The sequence below is a fragment of the Saimiri boliviensis genome, chromosome 3 (assembly GCF_048565385.1).
Source record: "Saimiri boliviensis isolate mSaiBol1 chromosome 3, mSaiBol1.pri, whole genome shotgun sequence".
Classification (NCBI taxonomy): Eukaryota; Metazoa; Chordata; class Mammalia; order Primates; family Cebidae; genus Saimiri; species Saimiri boliviensis.
This window is the reverse complement of record NC_133451.1, coordinates 73189960-73216438: the sequence shown is the minus strand read 5'-3', so window position 1 is coordinate 73216438 and position 26479 is coordinate 73189960. Positions and strand designations below refer to the sequence as shown.

The window sequence follows — 26479 nt, the reverse complement described above, 5'->3', positions numbered from 1 at the left end:
TCTCCAGCATCTGTTGTCTCCAGATTTTTTAATGATTGCCATTTTAACTGGCGTGAGATGGTATCTCAATGTAGTTTTGATTTGCATTTCTCTAATGACCAATGATGATGAGCATTTTTTTCATGTTTGTTGGCCTCATGTATGTCTTCTTTTGTAAAGAGTCTGTTCATATCCTTCACCCACTTTTGGATGGGCTTGTTTGTTTTTTTCTTGTACATCTGTTTTAGTTCTTTGTAAATTCTGGATATCAGCCCTCTGTCAGATGGGTAGACTGCAAAAATTTTTTTCCATTATGTTGGTTGCCGATTCACTCTAATGACTGTTTCTTTTGCCATGCAGAAGCTGTGGAGTTTGATTAGGTCCCATTTGTCTATTTTGGCTTTTGTTGCCAATGCTTTTGGTGTTTTGGTCATGAAGTCCTTGCCTACGCCTATGCCCTGAATGGTTTTGCCTAGATTTTCTTCTAGGGTTTTTATGATATTAGTTCTTGTGTTTAGGTCTTTAATCCATCTGGAGTTAATTTTAGTGTCAGATGTCAAGAAGGAATTCAGTTTCTGCTTTCTGCACATGGCTAGCCAGTTTTCCCAACAACATTTATTAAACAGGGAATCCTTTCCCTATTGCTTGTTCTTGTCAGATTTGTCAAAGATTGGATGGTTGTAGATACTTTGTGTTGCCTCCGAGACCTCTGTTCTGTTCCATTGGTCTATATGTCTGTATTGGTATCTTTACCATGCTGTTTTGATTACTGTAACCTTGTAGTGTAGTTTGAAGTCCGGTAGTGTGATGCCTCCTGATTTGTTCTTTTGCTTAGAATTGACTTGGCTATGCAGGCTCTCTTTTGGTTCCATATGAAGTTCTAGAGTTTTTTTTTTTCCAGTTCTGTGAAGAAGGTCATTGGTAGCTTAATGGGGATAGTGTTGAATCTGTAAATTACTTTGGGCAGTATGGCCATTTTCATGATATTGATTCTTCCTAACCATGAACATGGAATGTTTCTCTATCTGTTTGTGTCCTCTCTTATTTCGTTGAGCAGTGGCTTGTAGCTCTCCTTGAAGAGGTCCTTTACATTCCTTGTTAGTTGTATTCCTAGGTATTTTATTCTCTTTGTAGCAATTGTGAATGACAGTTCGTTCTTGATTTGGCTCTCTTTAAGTCTGTTATTGGTGTATTGGAATGCTTGTGATTTTTGCACATTGATTTTGTATCCTGAGACTTTGCTGAAAATTGCTACTTTTAAAACCATCGGATCTCGTGAGACTCTCTCACCATCATGAGAACAGCATGGGGGAACCACCCCCATAATCCATTCACCTTCTATCAGATTCCTCCCTTGACACATGGAAATTACAATTCAAGATGAGGGTTGGGTGGGTACACAGAGCCAAGCCTTATACTAAGACACTTGAAATTTTTGGATGAAAGGCACTAAATTTGATTGATTTAGGCACTAAATTGATTGATTGTTTTTTAAGTGTCTTTAGAATGTTATTAAAATATACACAGCGAATAGAAAGTGGTTGTTTTTAGTGCAATCCTCAGAATGCTTGTAATACAGCTTTTCCTGTGATGTCCAGTAAATCTCTGAATATAGTTTTTTTCTTCTGAAATCTAGAAATCTTGCTAACTGCAATTTTTGTTTTAGCTCTATACACATATTGAGATATACTAAAATAAGTCACTTAATTAAAAAATCTTTTTGCCTCTTTTAAGAAAGTAGCCTTAGTCAAAACATTAATTTACATATAAATTCATTAGAAGTGGTACCTTTAAACTATTCATGAATATGGATTCTTATCTTCCAACTTAAAATCTTTATCATACATAAAGCTATCTTTTAAAAAGCACTGCCGAGCATTAAATAGTAGCACTTGATTTCAAAATATCTTAAGTCACCATAATTTTAATAACTTTTTGAGTAGTTGCCAGTTTAATTTTCAGTATGTACAAATTGGAGGTAAATTATTTATTATTTCCAGCAAATGTCTTTCACAATTTCATTTAATTTTTTTCATCCTTTATAATGGATCATAAAATGACAATCTTTTATTGGATCTGCATAAAGTCAGAAGAAAATGAATACTTTGCAAATCGGTTACTGTGGATTGAAATGTCAATCATAATTCATGGAGTATAGCATTTCTCAGATCAGAGTAGCTTTGACATATGGCACTGAGCCATTCTCCTGTTTTAGAACAAGTCATGTGTCTTTAGACATTAAATACAAGTATGTGACTATTAGGACTTACTGAGTTTTATTTACTTAATTATGTATCATAGTACTACTTAATAATTTTTCAGTGGAATGACTTTAGTATATTGGAATTTAATTTTATTACTATTAATTGTTAGTTGACATGAAAGTGTACTTCAAACAATCTTTTTGTTACATTGAGTTGTTAAGCTTTCTTCTATGTTTCTATTTTGAAAAAAACATATTCTAAGGATGGAGCCAAGCATAGATTAAGATATTTGTAAGAAATATTAAACAATGTAGAACCAATTTATAGAAAATTAAGTTGAAAGTGTTGCTATTTCTAAGCATTATCTTCCTTTACCATCCTGTATTATCTGCAGCAAGCTGCTCTTGTCTCGGAAGGTTTTCCCTTGTCTTTTGGGACTTCATATTCTTACCCTGTTTCTCCTCTTTCTTCTCAGATATCACTTTAAACTGCTTTTCTTTTTACAGTCTCTTCACTTTCAGGTTTTGTTTGTTTGTTTGTTTTTTGTTTTTTTAAGAGGTCTCACTGTCACCCAGGCTAGAGTGCAGTGGCCTGATCTGACTCACTGCATTTTGGACCTTCCTGGCTCAGGTGATCCTCCTACCTCAGCATCCAAGTATCTGAGACCATGGGCATGTATCACCATGCCCTGCTAATTTTTTGTACTTTTTGTGGAGACAGGGTTTCATCAAATTCCCCAGGTTGGTCTCAAACTACTAGGTTCAAGCCATCCACCCACCTTGGCTTCCCAAAGTGCTGGAATTACAGGCGTGAGCCACAGTGCCTGACACATCCTCAGTTTTTATCATGGTTGGAGGATACTTGACTTAAAAACTCACCTTTTCTGTGGCTCCCTTTGTCTTCGTTATGAGCTCCAAAGTTCCAAGCAAGATCTTTTTCTTAGCTTTAAGTCTGCTGTCCAAATGGCTACAAAGTCACTTGGAATTTCTGTAGGCACCTTAAACTTGGAGGTCCCAAATTAAACTCAAATCCTTCTGTTCAAACTTACTCTTTTTGTCTTCCTATGCAAGACTGCCCACCTACTTGTGTAAGACAGAAACTTTGAGGTCATCTTTTTTTCTTCTTCCTCACCTCCTACATCCAATAAATGTCCATGTCCTTTTTATTCTAACTCCTAATATGTCTCACTTTTTGTTTTCACGCTAACCTCATTGCCACTATTTTAGTTCAATTCTACTTTGGTACTTATTTCAAATACACTGAGACTTTCTTAACTGGTCTTTCTACTTTTAAAATTTATTCTTCAGACCACTGCCTTACACTGCAACAAGAGTGATATTTGTAAAACACATTTCTAACTATATTTCTACCAAGCTTAAAACTCTTAAGATGAATTCCAGATGTCTGAAGATGGCATCCAGGGACTGGATGATCTTTCCTCTGCTCCCCTTTTCAGCCTGGAGCCATTTCATTCTTACTCGCACCCTCTTTTGTTGCTGGAGTACGGAATCACTTTTAGTTTCTTGAACTGTTCTGTCCCTGTTCCTTTCTTGCCTTCCATCCTGTCAGAGTGCTCCAACTGCATGGACTCCTTTCTAATCTCATTTCCTGATTTCTGACCGGTCTTTAAGCCTCATCCTGTAGTTGACTTCCTACAGGAAAAGTTTGCTCATGCCCCCATACCAAGGCCAAGAATGTTGTGTCTCCCATATGGCCCTCTAGAACTCCTGTGCTTAGACCTGTTTTATTGATATCACATTCTTTTGTAATTGTTTATGGGGCTTACATTGTAATTTGTATTATTTGTTACTGAAACCCTATTATCAAGTACAGCCCAATTATCATTGCTATTATCATCAATTAATAAATACTTGTTTAATTAACTAGTAATAAAGTGAGTGACTAATTGAGTGATTTTATTGGCAAATATTCCTAAACCAATTTGGAGCATGATTTTAGGCCTGAGGTTTAGCACACAGCTCAGCATAGCTATAATGTTGGATTTAATCAAGGTTATGCTTATAACAGGAAGGATATAGCATTGAACTTTTTTTTTACATGAAACTGCATGACATTATATAGTAGACATTTTTTGAACAATTTAGCTTATAATATTTTTATATGGCAGTAAGTAGAATAGAAATTCATTAAACAAAAAAATTACATAATGATTTTATTGCTGTTATATATATTGCTTTTTAGCTTGTATCTAAAAGGTTCATTAAAAAGTACCTTGATATTTTAAATAATCCATTAGACAAATAACCAGGTGTTAACAGTAATTTGTGGAGTACCTGTTGTGTCCCAGGCTTGTGTTGTACATTTTATATATATTATTTTACCAAGCTCTTCCTCAAAACAACTTTGAAATAGGTACAATTCTCCCCATTTTACAGATTGAGAAATAGAAGATTAAAAATGGAGTGGTGAGGGTTCAAACTCAGGACTCCAGATTTGCCAAAATCCCCTTTTTCAATTTTATTTGATCCTTGGGATAAATAAAAATAAACTCTCCTCTTGCCTCCCATATATATTTGCAATTAAGTAAAGACAATGTTTTAATACGTTTTTGCCAATAAGAAAGCAAAAGGCATTAAAAGTCATACTCTCGGAGTATAACTTACACTGTCAGAAACATACTAACCAGAAGTAGAAGTTATATAGGAAAAGGAATAACAATCTATAGATGCTAACAGAAATGACATAAAGTTTGACGAAAGACATTAAATATGTATAATGGAGTCTTGGGGCAAAGAAAGCTCACAGAATTTGGTTTGGGTGGCTTTCTCCTTTGGGAATAGAAAAGGAATAGTATAGCTTTGGGCAAAGGCACCAGATTAACAATGGCGCCAACACCATACCAATACTTTCAAAAATGATTTTCTAAAGAAGAAGCAAAGTTTAAAAGCAGATGTAACTGTGTTTCTCATATTTGCAATGCTTCGGAAAGTTTCCACAGAAAAAATACATCCTTCTATAAATACACACATATATGTTTGTAAATATATATATTTACAAATAAATATATTGTTTTAGCATATAGTAAATGCCATTCTAGTTAACCGTGAGAGGCATGTGCATGTTGTAAAAGACTGGAAGATTGAAATGAAACTCACGCTAATGAGAGAAATTTAAATATAAGACCCTAAAATACATGTGGACGATTAAAGTAGGATGCTGTAGAAGTGAAAGCATTTTGACTACAGAGTCAGCGAAGTCCAGTATTTGGGCAAGTTACCTTTTTAAGCTTGTTTCTTCATATGGAAAATGGAGATGATGCTAGTGCTGACCTCAGTAGGTTGCTGTGTGAATTAAATGAAAAGATGAATTCATGTGTCTGGCTCTTAGTAAGAAAACAAATGCCTGTAATTATGAGCGGTGTTTATGGATATATTTTTATCACTCTGCTACTACTTCCCTCAAAAAGAGAAAGATTTTTTTCTTTCAATTCCATATATCATATATCGTCAATTGGAATCTATATCTGTGAAGATGTAACTCAGTTTGTTTGTTTGTTTTTTTTTTTTTTGACACCATTCACATTATACTAGACTGAGATTTTCAGAGAATGCAGTGATTTTGGTCAGCTCCAAGATCACATCAGCCTGCATTTCTACTTTAGGAAATAGTAAACTTTGTTTTAAAATATATCTTCTGTTCTCATTTCATTTTGTTAAGCATTAAAAGTTTGAATGTTTTCTTCATTAATTAGAGAACTTCTTTGTTTCCGGTGAATTTTAACTGCCAGATTATAAACAACTTCAGACAATGTCTACTGATCCCTTAAATTTGAATCAGTAAGATTGCCTGCAAGAATCACCTATTACTATAAATCAAAATAATCTTTCCAAAACATAAAACCATGCCAACATGTCAGATGATTTTGGTTACATGCTTTAAAGTAGAGGAATTAGGTACTAGGGGAGTTGATTTTTTTTATTTGATTATGCTTAGTCATTAAAAAAACAAAACAAGGCACTCATTTATTCAGAATGAGCAATTAGGTCTAAGTTTTATTTCTTAATACACCATTTGGCCTTCTGTGTTGGAATAGTTCAGAAGTACAGTTAATTTTATGTAAACATCCAAAATTCTCATTCTTTTATGGATTTAGCTAAACCATCTTTTTAAACAACATGCTTTTAAGTAAATACTTACAAAGAAATATTTTAATAAGGGCATTTCTGTATTTTGATTGAATTTAGCTTGAACTTTGCCGGGAGTATCCTTCCCAGTAACTTTATTGTATGATTCCAAACCAAATAGCACTTTGAGGAAAGAAACACATTACGGACTTTGATTTAAGCCTTTTATCAAGCCTCTGTGGTATGAGGAAAAGAGTTCAAAGTTAGAATTCTAGCTTTATTACTTTGGGCAGGGTAATTAACATTTCTGGACCTCCTGGCCCCCATTTATAAAACTGTGGAACTACTATTTACTTCAAGGGCTATTTTGAAGGGTTAAAATAGATAATACCCATAAATTGCCAGTATTTCTCATCTCCCCTTTCTGTCAACAGCTTGAGATTGTTTCTGATAGTTTTGTTTTGCTTTTTGTTTTTGCTTTTTTTTTTTTTTTTGAGACAGTGTCTCACTGTATTGCTGATGCTGGAGTGCAGTGGCTCAGTCAGGGATAACTGCAGCCTGGGCCTCCCAGGCTCAAGCCATCCTTCTGCCACAGCTTCCCGAGTAGCTGGGCCTATAGGCACATGTCACCATGCCAGGCTAATTATTTTTATTTTGATTTTTTGTAGAGATGGTCATCTCATGGTGTTATCGAGGCTGGTCTGAAACTCCTGGGTTCATGCAATCCTCCCACCTCAGCCTTCCAAAGTCTGGGATTATAGGCATGAACCACCATGCCTGGCCTATGAATGGATGGCTTTGATTGGTTTCCAAACCAATTATATGATAATACACTTTGTAAACAGCTTTGGAAAGGAGCTCTTTCCATAAAAACCCCCTTGCTATTTTTTTCCCTTTGATATCTAATTTTAGCTTTTTTTTTTTTTTTCATAAAGTGTTTCTAACTCTAGGCTAATCCCAAATAATCAATCTAAATCAATGAAATTTTAATGATTATTACTTGTTTTATAATTTGAAATCATATTTTCGAAATAAGAACTATATTTTAATCTAATATTTCTTAGCCGGGGACAAAAGTTATTGTCTCTTCTTTGTACGTTTGTTGGAATATTTTAATATCTTTGGACCATCTACAACAAATACCTGCAAATAAATCTTTCTCTCTTTTTTCTTCACTTTGTTGCTGTCTTTCATATTCACTTTCTTTATATTTTATTTTTGACTGGTTTATTGCTTCCGGGTTTATATTCTTAATAGTAATATCTAGAGGCAGGAAAATAGGCCAGATAGGATCTATGAGATCTAAAGCTTTTCTTTTTTTCTCTTCTTTCTTTCTTTTTTTTTTTTTTTTCTCAGACAGAGCGTTGCTTTGTCGCCAGGCACCAGGCTGAAGTGCAGTGGCGCGATCTTGGCTCACTGCAACCTCTGCCTCCTGGGTTCAAGCAATTCTCCTGCCTCAGCCTCCCGAGTAGCTGGGACTACCGGAGCACGCCCCCATGCCCAGCTAATCTTTGTATTTTTGAGTAGAGACTGGTTTCATCATGTTGGCCAGGATGATCTCATTCTCTTGACCTCATGATCTGCCCACCTTGGCCTCCCAAAGTGCTGGGATTACCGGCGTGAGCCACAGTGCTCTGCCCTTTGTAGGTTTTTGCGAACCTGAAACCTCGGCATTTTTCTGGATTGAGAAATTTCTTAATGTCGCTATTTCGGTTACTGCTTTGTAAAGGAACAATTAGATCATTTAACAAGTTTGCCTCTGACTAGTAAGGACTAGAAATAAGGAAGAAGAAAGCTGGCGTAATTTACCGAAAGCTGTGACCATTACTTTTTTTTTTTTTTTTTTTTTTTTGAGACTGAGTCAACTGTTGTGGCCCCGGTTGGAGTGTCATGGCGTGATCTCGGCTTACAGCCACCTCTGTCTCCTGAGTTCCAGCAACTCTTCTGCGTGGGCCTCCAGAGTAACTGAGATTACAGGCACCCGCCACCATGCCTGGCTAATTTTTGTATTTTTACTAGAGGCGGGGTTTCACCACGTTGACCAGGCCGGGTGCAGTAGCTCTCCCCTGTAATCCCAGCACTTTGGGAGGCTGAGGTGGGTGGATCACTTCAGGTCAGGAGTTTGAGACCCTTACTATTTAAGTATGTTTTCTGGCTGGTTTTGAATTAATTACATAAGGAAATCAAAATCTTCTACTCCTCTGGTTTTAAATTTATATGTAATTATTGTTTCTTCATTTCTTTTTCAGAACTCTTGATGTTTCAGTGAGCTTTAATGGAGGAAAATCTGTCATCTCAAGCTCATTGCTTGTCACAGCCACAGAATGTGTAAGTAAAAGTTTGCATGAAGGTTACCTTTTAAAAGTAATCCTATCCAGAAATAATCTATCGATCCTTGGTGATGTTGCATACTACAATAAAGGAGTTGCAAACAATAACACTGGAGACTATTACAAGGAAAAATTTTGTATAGAATTGATTTGGGGTGGCATTGCTTTTTTTATGTTGAGCTCCCTTTTACAAGAACTTTAAGGTAGTATGCATTTGATTGTGATATTTATAGAATTCGAAAGGCATATTTAAAATCAAAATAAGGTAAGAGAATAATTTACAAATGATGCACTTTTTTTCTTAAAACATTAAATATAGAAATTATGTTTTCTATTAGGAAGTTTAGATTTCAGTATGTAAGGCATGTATCATGGTTTGAAATCAAATTATTGCATCTAAATGTGGGACTTAATTATTTTGTTCATTTAAAATGTTGCTGCTTTCTGAATAAGAAAGTCGACTTTGATAGCTTGAAACTATCTTAGTTTGTAACCACATTGAATGTATATTTTAGTTGGGATTATACACATAAATACAGATAAACTCCATTCAGTAGACATTCTCTTTCTTTTATTTAATTTTGTGGATTTATAGAAAGTTTCAATATTATATTATTGAACATGGAAGCAGGAAGTACTAAACAGGACTGACCACGTGGCTATTATTTCTTAGCATATTTTGTAAAAACTATATAAATCGAAGCAAAAAAAGAATTCCTGCCCTCCAAAAGACCAAAGACTAAACCTAAACATCTTCTCACATCTCACAGTTTCATGGTTTTATATTTTGATCTATTAATTCAGGAGACACCTTTCCAACACAAAACAAAACAAAACAAAATAAAACAAAACAATTCAGTGTTACCTGTATAGAGGTAGTTTTGCTTCACATTTTAAGACAATGTTGCAGAGAAAAGGACCCTTGGGTCACTTATTAACTCCTTGAGTAAGTCGTTGCCAACACCTACTTCCATTTTGAAAATAGCTGGGGTTTTTGTTTTTGTGTTTGTGCTTTTTGGGGAGGATTTTTTTTCCCTCCTATTTCTAGCATATGTTGCAATTTGTAGGTTTTGTGGATGTTGCAGTTTGCTGGTTTTCTGGTCCCTGAGGATGTGGTTGAAATTACAAATATTTGTGGTTTGTAGTTTCTGCGTGTTTAGCTCACTGAAGTGACATCCTTTCCTCATCTTTCTTCCTATTCAACACCTACAAGCTATCTTTTTCCTCTTTTCTTCCATGCAAGCAGGAAAACAGGTCTTTGTTCCTATCCTGTAACAATGCATGATTTTCACATACAGGGATCCTGAGGCTACCCTATGACTCATCTGGGATGTACAGGTTGTGTGCTTTAAAGAAGACTTTCTAGGTCTTATTCCTTCTCAGAGGGTAATATGACTCAAGGTGGCTTAAGAGTGGAAAGATTTCAGAAAATGCATCATTGGTGTGCCAGTGATGAGGGGAAAGGAGCAAGCTGTAACAGTTAAGAAGGGGTCAAGGTGATTCTCACTAAGAAGGAAGGCTTTGAGTAAAGACTTGAAGGTAAGGGAGGGAGCCCTGCAGACCTTCTGAGGGAAATGTGCTCCACACAGAGGGACAGCTAGAGCAAAGCCTCAGGTGATAGTCTCTGGCAAGTTTAAAGAAGAGCAAGCCAGACAGTGTGCTGGAGTGGAGGCAGTCAGGGAGAGTGGAAGCCTTGGGATAAAGGGGAAAGAATGGCAGGAGTAGGGCAGATCTTGTGTAGAGTGTGTAGTCATTGTAAGGACCTGAGCTTTTCTTCTGAGAGAAACAGGAAGTCCTTGGAAGTTGACATGATTTTATTCATACAGTGTTTTTCAACTGTATGAAAACAGGCCTCTGGGCCTTTCTTAACAGCTTGATACGTCAGTGTCAGGGATGTGCTTACTCATTGCCCTTATCCCACGACTGGTCCTTACAAAGAGCAGGTGCTCCAAAATTATTTCCCAAATGAATGATTGAAAGGAACCATATATCTAGTTTGAAATGGGGAAACTAAGTTTTAGATTTAAGAGACTTAAGATTAGAGTCTGAGGAGGATGTGTATTTAGGCAATCCTTTATATTCATTTCTCTTCAAAAGATCTTTAAAATGGATCTCTGCTTTTAAAAATATAACGGAGCCGGGCACGGTGGCTCATGCCTGTAATCCCAGCACTTTGGAAGTCCGAGGCAGGTAGATCACGAGGTCAAGAGATCGAGACCATCCTGGTCAATATGGTGAAACCACGTCTCTACTAAAAATACAAAAAATTAGCTGGGCATGGTGGCACATGCCTATAATCCCAACTACTCAGGAGGCTGAGGCAGGAGAATTGTCTGAACCCAGGAGGTGGAGGTTGTGGTGAGCCGAGATCGCGCCATTGCACTCCAGCCTGAGTAACAAGAGCGAAACTCTGTCTCAAAAAAAAAATAAATAAATAAAATAATAATAATAATAATAATGGAAAGATGTCCCTTTTTTTTCTCCTGAAATCATTGATCTTCTTCTCTTTTGCGATAACAATACTAAGAACCTGTTTGCTGAGCATGGATTAAGTGCCAGATACTGTGCTCAACACTGCTGTGTATGTGCTAAGTCCTTTATGGCTTCATTTAACACTTGAAATCCAAGAGGAAGTTGTTTGATTATATTAATTTTACAGATAAGAAAGCTGAGGAACAGGAAGCTACGTCTAATTTCAGTGCACAATTATCCAAGCACATTAGAAGGTACTTCTTGTATTATGCGGACCCAGCCCTCTAAGAAGTGCATGGCTGGATGAGTGTAACAGGCCATTTCAGTCCTTACTGCTCCTGAAAGAGGGATACCTGGAGCCTGGAGGCTCTGGAATGTTGTTACTTGCCCAGTTTTGCACTCTAATAAATGTTAGAATTGAGAATTGAACCCACATCTGTCTCCTCCCACCCCCCAGCTGAACATTTCCACAGTCTGCCATTTTAAACCAGATTCTACATTGATTTATATAGGACAAGGGTTTGTGAATTTTTCCTATAGGACAGATAGTAAACACATACTTCAGGCTTTGGGGGCCATATGGTCTCTGTCACAACTACTCAACTCTATCATTGTAGTGCAAAAGCAGCTTTATGCATTATGTAAACAAATGGCGGTGTTCAACAAAACTATGTACACTGACATTGGAATATTCTTCTTTTGATTTTTTTCAGGTTTGTATAATACTGTAAAAAAACTGTGGGGTCTTATGAAATAGATTGGCTGGATTTGACCCTTGTGCCATAGTTTCCTAATTCCTGACATCAAATATTCCAAACGAATCCAGTAAATTAAATAATCATCTGTTCCATGATGATATTTTCTTTCTCTAACTCTAAATTCATGAAACAAAATCGTGGAGACCGATTTTCCTTTTTCTATGTCTGTTTCATCTAATCTGGCTGCTGTGAAGTCACTATTTTCTAGAATGACGGCAACAATAACAATTAATGCTCATTTGAAACTTTCATGAGTGATTCCTCTTTCCCATAGTTATGTTGCAAGGGCAGTGGTAACCCTGATTTGTTTTTATACTTCTATGATTCTCTTAGCTAGAAGTTTAGTTATATTTGGCAGACTAAAGTTTTTTGTTGTATAACTTGCTTTTAGTGAAGAAAAAGAAATTAGATGCAGATAAAGTTCAAGAAGGTTTTGTGTCTAGACTGACTAGAAAATATGTTCTTTCTACCCTGACATCAAGCTCTAAGTTCTGCTATGTCCCCAGTTAACCCTTAGAAGAATTTTGGCTTCATAACCTTGACTGACACCTGAGTGTTGGGTCTCAGACTGGACTCCTCAGCTTTCAAACCCATGTCTTCATAGACATCTGGAAATGCTGCTTGTTCAAAACTATTACTGGGAAGAATTGATACCAAAAAGGGCATATTGAAATGTCATCTAACAAATGGCCATTAGTCCAATAAATTACAGCTTTTCAGAAATTTGTGTTTGATTTTCTTTCTTCAGTCTCTTAAAGATGTCACTCAGTCCCCTCAAAGGCTATGTTCCACCCACAATTGTCTTTCTCTTATTCTCGCAGGAAGCCACTATTTATGCCTACCCCTCTTCCACTCACCACCTCAGCCTTTTGGAACTTATTCCAGGAGGTCCTCTCAGAACCACAGAGTAGATTATTTCCCACGTTTACCGTTCTTATTGTATGTTCCTTCCACACTCTTCACACTTGGAATTATTTGTTTAAGACTTGTCTCTCTAACCTGTGAGCTTCCTGAAGACTTATCCAACATTATAATGTTGGTACCTGTTTTTAGTGACTAGTAGGCATTGAGTGCTCATCAAATATTTTTTTGGATGAATAACAACCAGTTTTAGCAACCGGTCATGTGTATTTATTTATTTTGCCTAGTTCAAGAACAATGACATTTGAGTATTAAATATTTATTAGAACTTTTTGACCTGAAGTCTGTGTAAACAGAGGCCTGCCTATATGAAACTGAGAAACTTCTAGTTTCTACTCATGGTATAGATCTATGTGTAATCAAATCTAGTTTCATACTCTTCTTTATCTGACTCTTAAGTCCATAATTTGCAACACGGTATCTGATTACAGACCTGAATTCTGTGTGTTCCACCTTTCACCAAGATGTTTATAAAGTTTTGTGTAAAATGAAACTGTTTTTCCTTCATGACTAACATCTTTCTTGCTTATCTGATAGTGGCTCTGGCTATCAAAACAAACACAATGGGAAAGACTGAATTTGCATCCAGTTAACTGAACTGATGTCTGTGATTGGTGTATTCAGGACCTGTGTCATTCATAGATAGATAGATAGATAGATAGATAGATAGATAGATAGATTGATAGATGGCAAGACCAGGTTGCGTTTTTTGTTTCCTTTGATCCTATTCCCATCATTCTTGAATTAAATGTAATAAAGGTTAGATCTGTAGGTCTTTAGAAAGTGTATAATTTATTTTTATTTTTTTGAGACAAGTCTTTGGAATCAGTTGAGATGATAATATTGTCATAATAAATGTGTATTTGTATCTGGAGTTTCATGGTATTTTATCATTGCTACTAATAGAGGCATTTTTTTAAGGGAAAAATCAAGAATTTTAAGTATCTATCAGGACTAGCCCATCTATGTTATGTTCTGTCAGTGCAATTTTCTGATTTTCCTTTTCTTGGAACATACATAGAAGGAACAAACTAACCACTAAATTTTTAGCAGTTTCATGGCCTCTAGTTACATGTCCTTATTTCTGAACACGGGTGTGAATTCTAAGAAAAGGGAAAACCAAATGTTCATAGAACCCTTTTGAAAGTTGTATAGCACAGCCAAATGGTGTGCCATTTCTACGAGTGCTGTGGCTGCATCCTCATGTGGGAAAGGTCTGGTGAGAAATGTTGTCTTCCTTCTGTACATGGACAGTCACAGATAAGGGCTGTCTTTCTTAAGACCATATTTTTGAAGGTGAGATCAAGATTTATACATTTGACAATATTTTTCCCATAGGGTACCACAGTTTTCCATGTATTTCTGTGACATCCTTTTCCTGTTACATTCTTGTTTGCCTAGATTTTAGAGCTTAATGTATTTAAGCCTGTGGAGGATAGCATGATTTGTTCATGAATATTTAGAATTCTGTAAAGAAAAAGGCACTTTTGATGTTTTTTGTGAGAACAGATTATTTAGGTATTTGCCTGGAAATTTCTATGAAGTATTAATCTTATTTCTCTTTCTCTCTTCTTTTTCTTTTCTTTCCTGAATTCTCTCTCTTAAAAAAAAAAACACAAAATAAAACATTATTACTGATGATTCTAGAGATTAGGCATTTGGGAGAGACCTCTTGTTCCCTTGGAAACTATCTCTACAGTAAAAGTTCAGAAAACATTCTTCTTTGTATCCATGTCTTTTGCTGCCTTATTTCTTTAGAGTTCATTCTCTCAGTAAGAAGTTTTTCAGTGCCAGATATGGAGTATACAGTGCTAAGGAGGCTAGATGTAGCCCCTGACTTCCTAGAGCTCACAATACATATGGCAGAAAATAGAAATTAAACACATAATCACAAAACTCATAATTAATTGCACTGTGATAACTACTAAAGATTAAAGTATAGAGAACCATGAGTTGTTTAATCAGAGGGGCAATTTACAGTCAAAGGGTCCAAGGAAGATTTCCATGAAAGTGACTTAATATGAGCCCTGTAAAATGAATAGGTGGTTTTTGTGTGAAAGGGTTTAGGAACAGAGCCCAGAGTAGGTGCCTTAAGGCTGGAAGAGCTCAGTACTTAGGAAGGGAAAGAACACCAGTATGGTTTTTTGCAGGTCATACTTTAGCTGCAGTGAGAGAACGTCTGATTCATTAACACATGAGATTGCATTCTTGCGTTGATGTGTGTATATCATTTGCCAACAAGAACCATTATTGGTTTGTCATCTACCTCATAATTTTAAAAAATATTCATCTTATTATATAACTATATAAAATAAACAATGTTTCACTATCAAAAAGTCTGGAGGATTTTGCCTTAATTCTGCCTATGGGTAATTATGCTTTGAACCAAAATAATCGTTACATGAAAGATAGGGACCAGTCTAATCCTGATTAGTAATTTTTTCTACATTCCTTTCATATATATGGGTAAAGAGTCTGCAGCATTTTGGAAGAGTTTGTGTTTATTATTGCCTGTCACAACAACATAACCTAAAACATAATATATATTAAATGGAAGATAAATTTGCAGAATTTCAAGAAATTAAAGTAATATAGTTAAAATCTAGTTTGGCTTTATGCTTTCTTCATTATTTCCTAGTATTTCCTTAAAAACATATATACATTTGGAATTTGACCATAAGCCTATGCTGACTGCTTTGTTTTTTTCTTTTGCCTGCTTTAGTCTAATGGCATTGCAGCCATCATTGTTATTTTGGTGTTACTGCTACTCCTGGGCATCGGTTTGATGTGGTGGTTTTGGCCCCTTTGCTGCAAAGTGGTGAGTAAGAAGGATTTGCAACACTACTTAAAAAAAAAATTAGAAGTTGGGTGTGGTGGCTCATGCCTGAATCCCAGCCACTTTGTGAGGCTGAGGTGGGTGGATCACAAGGTCGGGAGTTCAGGACCAGCCTGGCCAACATGGCGAAACCCTGTCTCTACTAAAGATACAAAAAATTAGCTGGTCAGTTTCTTTTTTTTAAGTGCTCATTATGTTATTGATTTTCTCTTTGAAGGATCTACCATTTCAGGACCTTCTCTGTTTGCTTCTGAAAAATACTTGTTCAGAAGTTAGTCATACACAATTGTCAGGGTATTTGTTAAACAGCTACTTTTGGAGTAATGATGGGGAGTTTCAGTTTGTGTCACTTTTTGTGTTTCTATAAAGCCTGTGAAAGAATATGGGTGGGTATCAGTCATCTATTGCTACTGTAACAAATTGCCACATATGTGATGACTAAAAGCAACATAAATCTACCAACTATCTAATCACAGCTTTGATGTGAGACTCACTGGGTTTACCTGTACTAAAAGGTATTGGTAGGGATGTGTTTCTTTATTAATGCTCTAGGGAAGAAGCCATTCATTTGTCTTTTCCAGCTTCTATAGGCCACTCATATTCTTTGCCTCATGGACTCCTTTCCCCATCTGCAAACCTGATATGTTGCACCTTTTTGACCATTTTTCTGCACATCTCCCACTAACTCTGAACCTAGCTGGGAACGGTCCTCCAGTTTTAAGGAACTACGTGATTAAGTTAGGTGCACCTAGATAATCTAGGATAATCTCCCATCTCAGGGTCCTGAACCTTAATCACTTCTGCAAAATCCCTTTTGCCGTTATGATAACATATTCACAGTACCAGGTAATTATGAACAGTTTGGTAGGGGGCATCATTCTACACATTTCAAGCAATCCAATTTAGATTGTTCAGGTTTCATAGTAAAAGATATCTTAAGGAAGCCCTCTTTCAAAGCATGCCTATTACTAATTTTGAGAATATTCATTTTATTATAAGCACATTATATAGAACTTAATCTTCTGTAGCTCGTGGTAATGTTTTATATAATACTGCAGGACTACCTTTTCCGCCCTGCCCTCGTGTTTGCTAACTGATTTCATCTACTTTGCAAATTTCAGATGTGTTTTGTTTTATCCCTGCATTTATTATTAGTTGTAGTTCAGTTTGCTTTCATGAGGCAACTTTACAATCCTTTATCTCAGAGCAGTTGGCCCATGGAGGAGGCATAGAATTAACTCAGATAACAGTAGAGACAAGAAGCATCCTGTTTCTTTGCTGAACTAATCAGTTTCCTGCCATAGCAATTTATGCTCAGTTTCCTGTTGTAATCTTGATTATCTAGTTACAGCTATTTTAGGGTGACTAGCATACTTGAGTATCAAACTAAAAAGAAAAAAGATGTCTTAATGCAAGTTGTGCTCCTTGGTTTTTTAATTTAGACTTCGTGGTGGTGCATATTCTTTTCTTTCTTTTTTTTTTTTTTTAAATCACTTTGCAATTTCACTTAGTATTGACCAGAAGGCTCAGAAGTGTCAAATTGTATGATTTTTAAAAAGACACATGCAAAATAAAATGTGCTTAAATATGGGTTTTGACCATCATTTTGTATATTAAGAAGAGGATCCAATCATCAGGTGACTAGATCAGAGACTAGCTCCTTGGGACTCTAAAACCTTGGAATCTACAGATCTCAAATCATGGAGTTACTTTCTATAAGGCATAAATGGGCCTCTTTAATGGTGGAGTATCAGGATGTCAGAAAGGCTTCCTACCCTCAGAAATATCCTGAATGCTTATTAATTTCCTGAACTTATTTAATAGAGGAAACTACCTTTATTTAACCCTTAGAAATACAGATTAAAAAGCAATTAGCCTTTATAAGTTCATATAAGAATGAACTTATAATTATACCTAGGTATAACTGAATGATGGCAAACATTTGTAAAGTAGATTTTAAAGCACGAAGAAACAAGAGGTGAAATTCTGAATCCAGCCTTTGGTTAATATTGATTGATTATCTAGTAGATGTCAGTACTGTGCTAGGAACTGGAGATACAAAAATGCTTATAATATGATATGGAAATTCACGTTTTAATATGGAACATAGAAATGTTTGCAAATAAGTGTAAATGGAAAGTAATGGAAGTTCCAGTAGCGACATGTGTAAAGAACAGTAGAAACATAAAGGAGGAAGGTTTTGCAGAGACTAAAGGGAGCATTTCAAAGAAACCTGACTGAGTTGATGATCCCAAATTTAGTTCTGAGTCATAAATAAAATGTTGACAGTTCATGAAGAACATTGCAGATGAAGTGCATGTGGAATCATGAGTTATTCTGACATATTTTTAGAAGTGCTAGGCTGAGACCTACTGTGCTGGGTGAATGATGGTTTGGGTTTTGGGACAAACCCATTGGAGAGGGCCTCCTATATCTTGCAATAGAAAGTCTGATCTCTTCCCAGGGATGATAAGCTACTGGAGAGATTTGATCAGTCTAATTACCTGAAAGAAGCTTTGCTAGCTTCACAGTAGTGCTAAGGTCTAGTCCTGGCAAAAATTATTTAAGACTGCATTCAACTGAGTTCCATCAACTATTGAAATTGAAAGGCAGTGACAGATAGTGCACCTTAGATATGGCCAGAATGAAACACTTCTAACAAAGTATTAATAGCTGGAATCTTAAACTGAAATTAAGTGAACTAGAGAAAAATAAAGGGTGAAAAGAAGAAGGAAGTGTGACAATAACCTTGTGGAAAAGAATCTTGAGTTTCCAGAGGGTATTGTAGTACCACTGCAGGGTGTTTGTTTTGTTTTGTTTCTTTTAGTTTATTTGTGCAATGCTGAAATTAGAATGTGATGATTTAAATAACTCTTAGTAGCATTAAATTATTGGGGATCAATTTGACTTAGACTATCATTGCTAGTAATGTAAGTTTTTAACAGAAAATGAAATTCATTTATTTCAGCACGGTGTTTTGCAAATTTCTTTTTGCTTGAAAGTGTTTTAAGAACTAGTGGCAAATATTTAAATCTAATCTTCAACTGAAACATGACTAAACAGCTAAAAATGTCTATTCTCAGGCACATTTATGATGCGTCAGTTATCCACCTCTGTGAGCATTGTATGCTCAGGAGCTCTTATCAAGACGGAGAACATGGAAAAAAAAACTCCCTGAAGTCTCAATATCTGTCACATATTCTGCATTCAGTCATTTCATGTTTTATAAAATGCCAAAATGTGAAGTATTGTCATATTTTATAATATTATTAAATCATTCATTGTCCAGAGTTTAAAATTTCATAGACATGTAATCAATGAGTCAATGTTGACACTGTTACTTATATTTTAGACAAGATTCTCAGATTTCTTTTTTCTTTTTTCTGTCTCAAATAACAGAAGTATTTCGGAACAGTGGGTATCAGGTTTCCAATGGTGGTAATTCTCCTGGAGAGGAAGGGGGTTGGGTAGACTGAGCAGCTTCAGAAGTCATACAGTTGGAAAAGCCTCCTGCAGTAAAGTGAATAAAGATCTCTAAAGACATCCAGGTCTTAATCCCTGGAACCTTGTAATGTTAGCTGATATAGCAAAAGTTACTTTGCAGATGTGATTAAATAAAAAATCTTGACATTATCCAGGATGATCTAGATGGATTGTAAATGCATTCCAAGACTTATAAAAGGGAGACAGAGGGAGATTAGGCTATAGAGGGGAAGAAGGCACTGTAACTGTAGAGGCAGAAATTGGAGTAGTGCATCCACAAGCCAAGGAATGCTGACAGCCACTAGGACTGGGAAGAGGCAAGAAACAGCTCCGTCCCTAGAGCCTGCAGGAGGAACAAGCTTTGCCAATGCTTGCTTTTTAACCCTGTAAGAATCATTTTGGACTCCAGACTTCCAGAAGTATAAAAAAAGTTTGTGTGGTCTTTAGACACTAAGCGTATGATTATTTGTTATACCAGCAAGAAGATATTCGGTATATCTTCCGAGTGTTTCTGATATTCCTCAGCATTGGGGAATTTTTATGGTTTCAGACAAATTTGTTACAAAAAAGAAAAAATTTGTTACAAAAAATTTAAAACATTTTTAAAAATACTTGCAATGGTATCAAGGCTATTAAATCCAATATGCATCCTTTGAAATTAGAATAATCCCTCTGTTTTATAACCGCAGTTAGTATGCATAATGCTTCATATACTGAGTACAATTTGCTTACTGTCTTAGAGCAACAAGAGATTTTTGGAAGAGACAGGTTTACAATTTTCAGCAGTGTCCAAAGCACATATGTTATTAGAACTATTTGGCAACAGACATCCATGGATAGCTTTCTCAAGGGTGATATTATTTGCTAGGAGAGCTAGTACAGTTTCATTCATATTCAAATATTGAACTATTGAATCCCTTGAAAGCTAGAAATTGACCTTCATTCTATGAAGGAAAACAAAGAATTTAAGCATTTGACTAATTATTGTTATCTGTGAAACTATGACATATACCTGGTTAGATGTACCAGTTTTGTATCAGGAAAAACAAACATATCAGTCAGAAACATCCCTTCTAGGGTGTTTTATATTAAAATTTTAGTCAAAATTCTTATAAAATTACCCTGTCAAGTGAGCAAATGGTACCTTTTTTTCTGATACTTTAGTAAAATTATGATTAGATAATTTCTCTCCCCTTACAGGCTAATCACAAAGGCAGGTACTGTGTGTATTTACCCATTATTGTAAACCAGGCATATTGCACAGTGAATGCCTATTATTGAATGCATCTTCTTGACCTTTCCCAATTCTTAAAATTGAGAAAATTTATATTGATATACTTGGAAGTCAAATTCAAAATAGAGTACCTTTTTCTAGCTATGGTAAAAACTTCCGTCAACTATGGAGAAGTATTGTGCTTGAGGAAATTTATGATATTCATTTTTATTATGATTTTCAATGACTGCATTTAAAATGTGTTTTTTATAATATATATACAATAAGAAATATGGCCTTTGTAGTCCTATTTCATAGGAACTAAGATACAAATAGGTAAGAATTTCTTAATTATATTAAAACTCTGAAGTAGAAGTTGTTTAACTTTTGTCTAGTTGCTGCTACATATACCCCACAGGTATGTCTAATCTGAGAATTGTGAACTTGTATGGAAAAAAATACGTCTTTGTTTTTACTTCTAACTGAAATTTATCATTTCGGTCATTGATTAATTTTTTACCCTGTCCACAAAAATATTAGCGGTTGTGAAAGCTGTCCACCAGTAGCAATCTCATGTATCCTATATTTCATTTATAGTTGCTCAGATGTTTTTTAAAGTCCGGTTCTCTATCACTCAGGCTGGAGTGCAGTGGCATGATCATAGCCCACTGCAGCCTAGAACTCCTGGGCTTACGCGAGCCTCCTGCCTCAGCCTCAGCCTGCCAAGTAGCAGGGAATATAGGCATGCACCACCTGGCTACTGTTCAGGTATTTTTGAAATGTGTTTTATAGGCATTGCTACTTTAAAATTATGATAGTTTCTACACCTATTACAAGAGCTTATTATTTAATGAGTTAATAAAGGAACATATATATTTCCATGACTCATATTTTTTAAAACAGATTTGAAAATTACATTTTAATATGATTGGGGTCTTTTAAATACTATACATTTTAATTTAGAATAATTATTATGGGAAGTGGTCCAAAGATTCACCATACTGCTAAGGAGGGGTATATTAGTTATTTATTACACTCCTATAAAGAACTTCTTGAGCCTGGGTAATTTATAAAGAAAGGTTTAATTGACTTACAGTTCTGCATAGCTGGGGAGGCCTCAGGAAGCATAATCATGGTGGAATGTGAAGAGGAAGCAAAGATCTTCAGGAAGAAGGAAAGAGATACCTAGTAAGAGCAGAGAAAACTGCCTTATAAAACAATCAGATCTTGTGAGAACTCACTCACAATCATGCGAACAGCATAGGGAAACCGCCCCCATGATCCAATCACTTTCCACCTGTTCCCTCCCTAAACACGTGGGGATTATGAGGATTACAATTCAAGATGAGATTTGAGTGGAGACACAGAGCCAAACCATATCAAGGGGCATATAATAAAAAAGATTAAGGGAAAAAACTCCTGCCATAGAAGATCTGGTCAGCCAAGATGCTTTTAATATGAGACTATTTTTTTTTAATTTTAAATCTTTGAGTTCATATTAAAGAGTGTTTTCAAGAATGACAGAGAGTTGTGATGTAATTTAAATGATGCAGATAGTGTTCTACGTGTGTCTGGGCTTTCCATACAAAAGTATAAATCTAAACCAATAATATTTGGAGACCTTTCTCTAGAAAGCCTTATAATAAAGGAGTCCTCGTATAAATTTGAATATGTAGGCACTGTCATTAGTGAATTATAGATTGTGTTGAGTTTTCAAACTGTTCCATGAAGGGAAAAGTTCTCATTTTTGTGTAAAGTTGTTTCTTAACATCTGTTTAAGAGTCTGTATCCTGTTCATTGAGTAGCCTTCCTTACATTCATCCTCTGTAACTGCCTTTCTTTAACAAAGCCATTATAAGCATCCTGTCTTTCTCTTTAGGTTAAAAAGGCAGAGGCAGTAAAGCAAAACTTATCCTGTTTTGAATTGTTTGTGACATCAGAAAATATAGATGTTTTCATCATTATTTAGATTAGAGGATATTTTGAGTTAAGAACAAATTTGTTTTACTAATCAGGATAGGAGAAATGACAGTCCTATATTTGCATAGTTTGGGGTAACCAGACTCTCCAGATGAATTACAGATAGGTGGCAAACAAAGGATTTCTGGAGTGTTGTCAATTAGATTGTGTTATACAGCTGCAAATAAATACCTGAATATGCTGAAAATGACAAATGTTTGCTTGCTTTAGTGTCTTTGGCAAATGTTCTCCAGCCTCAAGGGAAAATTGCTAATTCATTTTTCTTTAGTGCATTTAAGATGTTATATAAAGATCTCATAAGCCTTAATTTAAAAGACCATTTGAAAAGTTATATTTTTCTCACGCCTGTAATCCCAGCACTTTGGGAGGCCGAGGCGGGTGGATCACGAGGTCAAGAGATCAAGACCATCCTGGTCAACATGGTGAAACCCCGTCTCTACTAAAAATTCAAAAAATTAGCTGGGCATGGTGGCACGTTCCTGTAATCCCAGCTGCTCAGGAGGCTGAGGCAGGAGAATTGCCTGAACCCAGGAGGCGGAGGTTGCAGTGAGCTGAGATCGCGCCATTGCACTCCAGCCTGTGTAACGAGCGAAACTCCGTCTCAAAAAAAAAAAAAAAACAATCAAACAAAAACTTATATTTTTAAAGCCCAATTTGCTTATACATAAGTTGATCTTTTGCAATGAGGGTATGTGTAGCTGGAGCTCTATAGAATCGTTTTCTTAGCCAGCAACAGCTGTGCTGTTCTTTTCTAAATAGTAATAATGCTTCTACATTGCACTTATTTTTTATTGTTGAGGAGGGCTCCTGGTACCTATGGAGTTACCTTGAGAGCAGCCTGATTTCTTTTTTGGAATGCACAATAAAACAAAAGTAATTTAAATTTTAATATGCTTTTCTTGTACCATTAAATAAGATGATTTATGTTTGATTGCCTTCTTGAAATACAGTATGGTGTTAGGTCTTACTGCTTTCATGGTGATGTTTTCCAGCAGAGCATCTTTTACAAAATGGTATCAAACTCATCCTGGTCTGTTTATTTGTTTTCACAGAAGCACCTTTACTTAACTCCTGGCAGAATGCATTCACACACTGTCCTTCGTAGTCCCCATTTGGCATTCTAAATTATATTTATTGTCCAGATTTCACTTATTTGTTTAAAGTAGAATTCTTTGATCATTGATGAGTTTGTCAAGGAGAAAAAAAAGCGGAGGATGAAATAACTTGAATATTTTGGTCAGGATGTTGAAGGCGTCTAACTTCGTGGGATTCAGAAAAGAAGGACTTCACAACTAGTAATGTAAGGGAACTTTGTGTTTATCTATGTCAAAAGAAAGGCATTTTACTTCCTCTCTGATCTTATCAAAAAGAAAAGGGAGAATGAAAGGAAGACCCACATATATTTTAAACAAACTCTTGTAAATACTAAGAAGGTTTCTCTATTGTGTGTGGGTCCTTAGGCACCTAGATGACATTACTGATAAATTGGGCTTTTTTTTTTTTTTTTTTTTTTTTTTTTTTTTTTTGTCGCTGGAAAAATCAGTTCTGAAATACTACTTGGTCTGCAGTCATTGTACAATATCTTTTTTTTTTTAATCCAAGGCAATTCAATGTTGACAGTTCTTTTCACTCTTTTCTGAATATTGGAACATATGATTGCATCAAGCTGGCTGCAGGCTCCAGTGCTGACATTTTTTAGCGCAAAGAATGCCCATATCACTCGAACATTTGAAAAGTGTTAATGAGCAGATCAAAAGGACTGTTGCCTGAAGCAGCTTACTTTTTTTTTTTTTTTAAAGAAATCGGCTCTCTTCCAAACTGAAATCTTCATTCTAGCAGCTAAGTAGATGAGATGTAATCCTCCCTGATGATGATAATAACAAATGAAAAAAAAATTGGAGAAGAATCAAACTCTGCATATGGTTCATAAAGTGGTGAAAGTGTTTTCCAGAATCTTCAATGCAGAGCTGAAGGATGCTAAGTGGAAAAAATTCTGGCAACTAGGCAATATTATGCCTTTTAAAATCTGCAAATTCTCATAAAATATGGTGCATATGAATACATTCTCTTCTGTAATGAATGTGTATTCTTGCATTATTTGATATAAGAATGGGATTCTCATGACTGTTATTTTTAATGTATTTTTACTAACAGTAAATCTTTCTTTTCTCCTGAACTAGTTTTACTGAAAAGTAGGAATGTCAGTTGAACACAGATTTTTGCCATTTTTGGCTTTTGAGCCAAATGGCTTCAGATTATTTTCACCCTTCTTTGTTACTTATGAGGTCGTGTGGCAGAGTGGAGGGAGGGAGCATCTTGAAACATCACAAGAAAACCATTTGGTGTCTTGGCCCCAAATTTTGAGGTGGGTTACATTGGGCATATTAGCTAAATGGTATCTGTATAAAATGGTGATAAACTCTATCTTATATAGTTGTCAACATTTTTAAATCTAACTCTCTGTGTAATTATCTATCATCTATGTATCTATCCATCCATCCATCTATCCATCCATCCATCCATCTATGCAATAAGTAACAACTACTCAACAGATTGTAGGCTTTTCCTTTTGCACTCTTCCCCTTTGCAAAAAAAAAGATGTCATATGGCAGAAGTTGAACTCAGAGTTTGGAGATAGGTGGACTACTCTGGGGTTTCAGCCCCAATTCTGTGTTTTTTCTTTTTATGTATTAGGACAAGTTTTGAAGATAAAGCTTTCTGCTCCTTATATTTAAAATGAGGATGAACATAGTGCTTGCACAGAGATATTATGAAAATAAGAGAACTGTAGAGACAGAGTATGTAGTATCTGGTCAATAAAGGGTGGTTCTTGTTAATAGTGATAATAACACGTAAATGACCCTTAGCTCTGGTTCAGCTTCTGAAGGTGCTGTTATTTGTCATGACAGTGGTTGTGTCTCTTAATTTAGCAGATCAAAATTTGATTTAGGTAGAACTTTAAGGGCTTTGTTTTCATTATTAACAATGTAGAAAATACATTTGTCAGGACTTTATTTCACTTTAAATTGATAATAAGTCATGAATTGTTCACACAAAAGAATAATGGCATACTATTAAAAAAACAAACTCTAATGTTCTTTTCTGGAATTGTATTCACCAATTGCATATAGTCATATGGCCATACTTAACCATGGAAATGCCTAGGAGCTAATGACCTAGTAGAAACATTGTAATATGTATTTTTTAATCATTTTATTAGAATTGTCATTTTGAAAAGGACCTACAGGTAATCCAATTTATTTCCCAGATGAAGAAACTTAGTATACTTCTATCTTTCCTTCTGTAATTGAGTTATCTGACTTTATTGGTTGAGGAAAATATTTAGTGCATCATTTTCTTAGGAACTAGTAATATTTTAGTTTCATGTAAATCTCTATTTATTATTTGTGTATGTTTTTTCCTCAATATTTTACTTATACATTTGGAAATCAACAATAATTTTTTTGTGAGCATTCTAAGTTCTATCAGTTTCACTTTCAAAATATTTTCAGTACCTCTAGTATCTGCTGTGTGCAGAGTACTTTGTTAGACATGATGGCATTTATAAATAAGGAGAGATGATTATTGCCATTAAGGAATTTGTAATTTTCAGGGATAATTTAAAATTTACAAAATCAGCATATAAATCCAAATCAATGATGCATAAATGGTTCAACTGTGCAGCAACATATACTTTTAAAAGTTTGACGTCTTCTAGATGAAACAACAGAAAGTTGGTGGACTACTCTGTGAAAGCTGGTTGGGACCTAACATGAAAATGATCACTGTATTTGGGGAGAAGGACCAGGATCATCAGGCTGGCTGGAGAGGAGGTGCATGTAGAGGGATGTTTGTAGTTAGATGTTAGGGCTTAACTGTGGAGGGACTAACACCATGCTGAGGCATTTTAACAGTGAGAGTAGAAAAACTGGCTCATGTATATGTGCTGCAAAGGGGGTTTTGGTATTTAGCCTGTAGCTTATATTAGATAAATGATCTCCAGTGAAGAGATGGAATGCAAAGATGCTTCCCATTATACTATGTGAGTTTGACAACAGTGGTCATATGAGGATTTTAAATTGAAATTAAGTTTTCCCATATCAATGTTAAACGAGATGCTATACAGGATAATGAATATGACATTAAAAAAAGAAGAGTATGGGCCAGGCACGGTGGCTCACACCTGTAATCCCAGCACTTTGGGAGGCGGAGGCGGGT

The 26479-nt window shown here is 35.6% G+C and overlaps 1 protein-coding gene across 1 annotated transcript in view; it reads left to right on the top strand.

Annotated features, from left to right (window-relative positions):
- Nucleotides 1-26479, top strand: part of ANTXR2 (ANTXR cell adhesion molecule 2) — a 152776-nt gene that overhangs the window by 47948 nt on the left and 78349 nt on the right. The window contains exons 11-12 of the mRNA XM_010334724.2: nt 8518-8596; nt 15472-15567. Of these exons, the coding sequence (XP_010333026.1) occupies nt 8518-8596; nt 15472-15567 (175 nt within the window). The remainder of the gene's footprint in view (nt 1-8517; nt 8597-15471; nt 15568-26479) is intronic.